This window comes from Lupinus angustifolius, unplaced genomic scaffold (assembly GCF_001865875.1).
Source record: "Lupinus angustifolius cultivar Tanjil unplaced genomic scaffold, LupAngTanjil_v1.0 Scaffold_179_17, whole genome shotgun sequence".
In the NCBI taxonomy this organism is placed as follows: domain Eukaryota; kingdom Viridiplantae; phylum Streptophyta; class Magnoliopsida; order Fabales; family Fabaceae; genus Lupinus; species Lupinus angustifolius.
In genome coordinates, this window is record NW_017726569.1 from 1,069 (window position 1) to 8,727 (window position 7,659).

The window sequence follows — 7,659 nt, forward strand, 5'->3', positions numbered from 1 at the left end:
GGGTGTAGTCAGGGTCTATACTGACTCAAAATGAAATTACGAAGCCAACGGCGTGATCGGAATTCGATTCCGAGTTACGGAACTCAAAAACCACTTTTTGAGCCGTACCGGGTGAGATTCGGCTCCGACAGTGGTCCAAAACCGACTGTCTCCGAAAATTATGAAAATTTACCACTAAATTGAAAATATAATTTCAAGACTAAAACTCAACTAGAGTTTCGTCTAATTCTTTACTGAAAATTCCCAGAAATTCATTTTCGAAAATACAATAAACAAAATATTAATAAAATCTTATAATTCAAAATCGTAAAATTCGCGGTGTTACAGTTGTGTTCGAGAAGGTGAGTCTTCTCTTGTGCAAATGCTATAACAAAGACCATGATCAATCCATATTTTAGCTGAGAAAAATATACACACCAGGAAAAAATTAACATACATCATGTGAGAAAAAACAATCATGATGCAAAAATTTATATGATGAAGAAATTATATTTATCAACAAAATAAAAATTGAAAGATTATACAAAGGAAACATTGAAAGAATATAAAAATAAAACTATACTTGTGAGTGAGTTTGAGAGTTGAAGATGACAGATTTATTGAACTAAATATGTGATGAAAATAAATACATTGGGGAGAAAATTTAACATACATCATTGGCAAAAATGATTATGATGCAAAAATTTATATGATAGAAGTTATATTATTAACAAAATAAAAATTGAAAGAGTCTATAAAGAAATTAAAAATTGAAAAAATATATAACATATCTACCAACAAAGACAATAATTAAAAGAATAGAAAATCATTGAATGAGTTTGAGAGTAGAAGATGATAGAGTTGTTGAATAAAATATGAGAAATTTATATGATGAAGAAATTATATCTACCACAAATGAAGAAAAAATTGAAAGAGTATAAAAATAAAATCATGCGTGTGAGTTGACTTGATCACAATTTGAGTAATAGTATAAAGTATATCTACCGACTACCAACAAAGACATAAATTAAAAGAATAGAAAATCATACATGTGAAATGAAAAATTGATATAGTATAAAATATATCTACCAACAAAGACAATAATTAAAAGAATAGAAAATCATACATGTGAGTGAGTTGGGAGTGGAAGATGATAGACTTATTGAATAAAATATGTGAAATTTATATGATGAAGAAATTATATCTACCACAAATGAATTTTTTTTCAAAGAGTATAAAAATAAAATCATACATCTGAGTTGGTTTGAGAGTTGAAGATCATAAATTTGTTGAACACAATTTGATAAATAATATAAAGTATATTTACCAACAAAGACAGAAATTAAAAGAATAGAAAATCATACATGTGAGAGTTGAAGATGGTAGATATATTAAGAAAGGAAAAGACACCCTAACGAAATGGCAACCGGAACAAATGTGAGAAAAAATGCACAATGTTTTGTCCATCATTTATTATTTATTTAATGAGTTATTATGTTCAGATTTTTTAAACAAATAGCAAATGGTAGTTTTGATATTGTGTGTAAGGTTATATAGTAAGAGATAATGAGCTTTTGGAGGAAAAACTTTGCATGAGGTATGTGTCACTTGCTAATATGGTAAGAGTAAATTTTGTATAAAGTGTTGACATATGTCCCCAGCTGATGTTGCAAGAGTTTTTTTTTGTTATATAGTAAATAGAGTGGAGAGATGCAACAACTTTTAAGCAATTGTGAGATAAAGTTTTGTGTTTAGTGAGCTTATGTGACCTCTTATCTATACCCATTAAGAGGTGGTACAAGTATTAGATTTCCTTGCTACTTACATCTCTTCCTTGGTAATGAAGTCTCTTTTATTTACTCAAGATTTATGTAATTTTAGATAGATTTGTACTTTATATTATGAATACAACTTAGAAAGTATAATTATGGTTTATCTTACAATGATTCTTTAGATTTATCTACAATAATGAAATATGCTATGTCACATCATTATCCTTGAAAGTTATGAATAATTCAAATATGATGTAATATTTAATATCATAAAGACTCGTTCAGAGTCAAGACGGCATCTGAACACTCCTAGTCTAAAGTCAATACCTTAACTTCCGCACTCCTATGCTTCTGATACAGTTTAGATAAAAAATACAGCGAGCAGTACAAAGCACAATGAATCATCAAGGCATCACTTGTATTGAGAAGAAAATTTTCCATAGTCATGATGTAGGAAAGAAAAGCCAGTAACAAAAAAAAAATGTAAAGAAAAGTTGGAAAATAGGAAGAATCAATCACTAATATGCTTAATGATTCTTGCAAAAAATCCCAAAATTTCCCTACGATATTAAGCTCTCGTCATGTTGAACAGCAAATAGCTTGTTTAGTTGTAGTAACTTCATCAACTCCTACATGTATTTCCTTCCCACTCAAAATATTAATTTCTTTCTCATTCATTTTGGCTTCTAAACTTCTCTGCCTTGTAATGTCATAAACCTTTGTGATCATTTGTAAGAATACTTCCTCAACATTCATATTCTTTAAAGCAGAAGTTTCCATGAAACAAAACCCTTCTTTTTCAGCAAACCCTTTTCCTTCTTCTTTCTCAACTTCTCTTGATTGATCAAGATCAGATTTGTTTCCCACTAGAATAACCACCATGTCTTGGCCTCCAAAATCTCTTAACTCTAATAACCATTTACGCAAATTCTCATAACTTGATCTCCTTGTTATGTCATACACTAGCAGTGCCCCCATGGCTCCTCGGTAGTATGAGCTTGTGATAGCTCTAAATCTGTCACAAAATTGTTTCCATATTTTTATGAGAATGAAATATATGTAAAGATGAACATGAAAGATCAAAGTATGATTCTAAGAAATTAATGATTGAGTTGGTATATACTTAGAGTTCAATATAGTGTACGATTTTTTACACACATCATTTACTAATCATGTATATTAATTGTATATAAGATTCAAGAAACGATGATGGGTTAATATTATAAAAACTCTTACATCCACGTGAACCTAATCCTAAACAATATTATCTATTTCATAAAGTTTCTGATTTGGATATAGAGGATCTATCTAGCTTCAATACTAGATAGGATTATTTCATTGATAGGATTTCACCCCTTATCGTAGAGGATAAGTTACCACCTTTTTAGATACCCCTAACTCTACACTTCATTGTAAATGTCACTTTTAAATGACGAACTAAATTAATGCTACCTTTTTAATACATCCACCCTACACTTCAATTTCAATGTCACTTTTAAGTGATGAACTAAATTAATGCCAACTATTTTTCTACGGATCAAGCTAACATTGATCCTATTTCTCATGAATCAAAATAGTTATGCTCATACTATTATTAGAATGAAACACTCTAAAAAAAATTCTACAAGCACGTGACAAGATAAATAAAATCTAGCTTATATCTAGAGATTTCTAACTAATTAGATATAACTTATATTATCAAGAAACTTCATAAACCATTTACATGAGTTGAAGACCATGATATTGAGCCTATAAATAGACAATTAGAATTAATTGTACATATGTGTGGTATTGAAGGTATTCTAATGTGTGAAAATTTAGACCATTCAACCTACACAAGTTACTCCTCTAACTTTTTTCCTATCAAAATATATGTTGATTTTATATACAATCTCCTCTTATATTCAATTATATTTCTATCCTCCACTAAGACAAAGAGAAAATGTATTTGACTTGCAAAATCTTCATCACCTCTAATGCATTTTCCAACTGATTATTAATTGATTATCATTTGCTTTTCTATTCTATATCTCAATCACTTCCGTGTTTCCTCATTTCTCTAACATAAGCAGAACAAGCATAGGCTATTTACACTGCATTGCATTATGAAAAAACAGAAAACTTGATTTCTATACTTAACCAATAAAGAGTGACCCTTACTCTTTATTGAACCCACTTTTTTTTTTCATTGACATTTTGAGATCAACTAATGTAACATAGGTAAAGTGGCATATTCATTATTCCACTCCGATAGAAATCATAATCTACCGTAGAGATTTTTCACATGATGGAAGTGCAAAGAAAAGAAAGGTAAAGGAAAAGAAATAAAAGAAATAGGAAATTGTGCGCATGTAAAAGAAATAGTGGAATTCTTTTTATGGCATGCAACGAAAAAGCAAACTCTAATGACTATCGATAACATACACCTACACAAACCTCTCCTAATTTTTTATACTTTTATTACACTGATCATCATGTATAAGAAATAAGTGTAATCTTTTAAACAAAAAATATGATAAATGCAACTAAGTTAAACAAAACATGATATATTGTTGAGACAAATCTAAATAATATAGGGGTCAGTGTAATAAAAGTATATAAAACTAAGGAGGTTTGTGTAGGTGTAAAAAAATGAGGGATGGTTTATGTCACTAAAGCTCAGGAGTGTCAACGTAATTTACTGTAGAGAAATTTCCCGTTGAAAAAAAACAAAAGTTACATGAAGCACCCACATTAAAGGAGGAAAGTATAGCTACCTTCCAATAAAGTGAGTATGTTCATCTTTTTTAAAGCAAAAAGTACTACAGAAAAATAATTCGGTGCCTTTGATTTCGGGGACTCATCGAGACCAGAGCAAAGCCTAATAGCTCTATGAGCATTTACCGATGTACTTACAAATTATTCAACAACAAGGTCCTCACATCGGTTATAGAATTCAAACTCATCTTCTTCGGGACATCTTTTGTCTCATAAAACTATACTACTTCATGTGTCATTGCTTGTGATGAGTTAAAAAAAATTTATTATTAAATTTTTTACTTAAATATATTTTTTCAACCGATCACAAGTAATAATAAATAGAATGACATAATTTGTAGTACAACAGATTTGCTCCCTTCACCTCCTTACCAACTAGGCCAACATCGTTTGTCCTTTTTGATTTCATTTTCCCTACACTTACCTTCCTTCAAAAGTTATATAAACTTTTAAAACTTGTAAGTGATGTAAGTATAATGAAAATAAAAATCTAAAAAAATAAATATAGTTACAACATCTCAAGAGATTAATGTTAATACAACGGAAACCTTTATGATTGTTGTGTAATTTCTGAAACAATGAAACAACATAATATAATTATCTATTCTCAAAATACTGAAAATATAGATCCATTTAATTTCTCCTTCTCATTAGGATCCATTTAAAATAATGAAATTGTTTCTTTGTACTCATAATTGTTGGACCAGATTGCGATCGGGGAGCCTCCAACTATCGGGGAGTTCCATTGTTACTAAGGTATGGGAAAAGTGGATAGCTACAAGTGAGACATCACATCTTGAACCAAAAAAACTATATATTAAGCCTTGAAGTATTGAATAAAATGTAGAGTTCTTTCACAAATTTACATTTTGGTATCATAGCAAAACACATAATGAGGAAAATGCTGCAACCTTAGTGATCAAACACGAGAGAATGGGTGATGAGAAGACACTCACAAAGATACCTCACTTTGATGGTCACTATGATCATTGGAGTGAACTCATGGAGAATCTATTCAGAGCCAAAGGGCTTTGGTCACTCGTGGATATTGGATACACATAACCTTTAGACAAAGCTCGATTAACATATGCCCAACAAGCCAAATTGGAGGAGGTGAAGACCAAAGAAGTTAAGCACTACCTCTATCAAGCACTTGATAGAATAATGTTTGAACAAATCTTATAGGAGAACATCCAAGATTGTGTGGGACTCCATGAGGAGGAAATTTGGAGGTAGTGAAAAGGTGGAAAAAAATCTCTTCAAAATTCTCTAAGAAGAGAATTTGAGATCCTCGAAATGAAGAATGGAGAAAGTATTACAGAATACTTTACCAGAGTGATGGTGGTGTCTAACAAACTTAGAAGCAATGGCGAAACCGTGGAAGATTCATAGATCATTGAGAAAATCCTAAGAACTTTAACTGAAAAGTTCACATATGTGGCGGTGTTCATTGAAGAGTCCAAAGACACAGACACCATCTCCATAGATGAGCTGCATATCACATTGGTTATGCACGAGCAGAAGTTCACACGAGCAACCAAAGAAAAGGATGATCAAGTGTTAAAAGTGGAAGGAAGATTTGGCATGTCAAGAGGACGGGACAGAGGATCACCACGAGGTCGTGGGCGAGGAAGAGGAAGAAGCACCTTTAATAAAGCTACAATTGAGTGCTATAAGTGTCACAATTTAGGACACTATCAGTATGTGTATCCTAAAGGAGCTAAGGAGGCCAACTATGTTGAATTTGATGAAGAAGATGAGCTTCTATTGATGACTTATCTTGACTCACACAAGGCTTAGAGAAATAAAGTTTGGTTTGTTGGTTCAGGTTGCCTTAACCATATGTGCAATAACAAAGAGATCTTTACTAGTTTGGACAAGTCATTACCTCACTATGTCAAACTGGAAAACAACAATAGACTCCAGGTTACTAGCAAAGGAGTAGTGAAGATGGTACTAAGAGGAGACAAGTATGTAGTAGTAGATGTATATTTCGTACCTGAATTGAAGAATAATATTTCGAGTGTTGGGCAACTTCAACAAAAGGGAATAGGCGTGCTATTTCAAGGAGGAATGTGCAAGATATATCACCCTAAAAGAGGTTCGATTATTCAATATATCAAGGCCACAAATAGATTGTATATCATTGAATCTGAATCAGGATCATCCGAAGCCATAGAGGAAAGAAATCAAGAAAATATTTGCCTTCACACCATAGAAATGTGAAAGCTATGGCACCAGCGCTATGAATACCTTAGCTACAAAGGATTATGTACCTTGCAGTACAAAAACATGGTCCGTGGTCTACCAAGTTTTACAGCCTCAACTACCAACTGTCAACACTGTTTGAATAGAAAGCAAACTTGAGTGCAGATTCCAAAGCAAGTCACATGTAGATCAAGCAAAGTTTTGGAGCTAGTATACTCTGATATATGTGGGCCTATCACACCAGAATCAAACTGTGGAAAGAGGAATTTCCTTAGCTTCATTGATGATTTTAGTCGCAAAGATGAGTGTATTTCTTAGCTAAGAAATCAGAAGCCTTAGATTGCTTCAAATCCTTTAAGAAATCTGTTGAAAAGGAAGCAGAAGTTGAAATCAACTGTCTCAGAACGAATGGAGGAGAAGAATACACATCATCAAAATTCAACAAGTTCTGCAATGAGAATGGAATTCAAAGGCAGTTGACAAATGCTAACACGCCCCAACAAAATGGTGTCACCGAGAGGAAGAACAAACAATGATGAACATGGTAAGATTATTGTTCTCAACAAAGGAAATTCCAAAGATATTTTGGGCATAAGTAGTGAATTGGTCATTTCATGTTCTGAATCAATGCCCAACCTTAGTAGTGAAGCATATCACACCTCAAGAAGCTTGGAGTGGAATCAAGCCCTCGGTGGATCACTTCCAAGTTTAGGGATGCCTCACTTATGCTCACATTTCAGACATAAAACAAGGTAAACTAGATAACAAAAGCTCTCTATATGTATTTTCTTAGGAGTCAGTGACAACACAAAAGCTTATAGACTCTATCATATTGAGTCTAACAAAATCATAGTGAGTAGAGATGTGGTCTTTGATAAAAATGAGCAATGGGAATAAGGAAAGAAATATGAAAAATAGTTGAATGAAGAGTTGGAGTGGGAAG

At 32.2% G+C, this 7,659-nt stretch overlaps 1 protein-coding gene across 1 annotated transcript in view; it reads right to left on the reverse strand.

Annotated features, from left to right (window-relative positions):
- Positions 1-2,170: 2,170 nt before the first annotated feature.
- Positions 2,171-7,659, reverse strand: part of LOC109340460 (ras-related protein RABA6a-like) — a 9,498-nt gene continuing 4,009 nt past the window's right edge. The window contains exon 2 of the mRNA XM_019578163.1: positions 2,171-2,766. Within this exon, the coding sequence (XP_019433708.1) occupies positions 2,331-2,766 (436 nt within the window). The 3' untranslated portion in view covers positions 2,171-2,330. The remainder of the gene's footprint in view (positions 2,767-7,659) is intronic.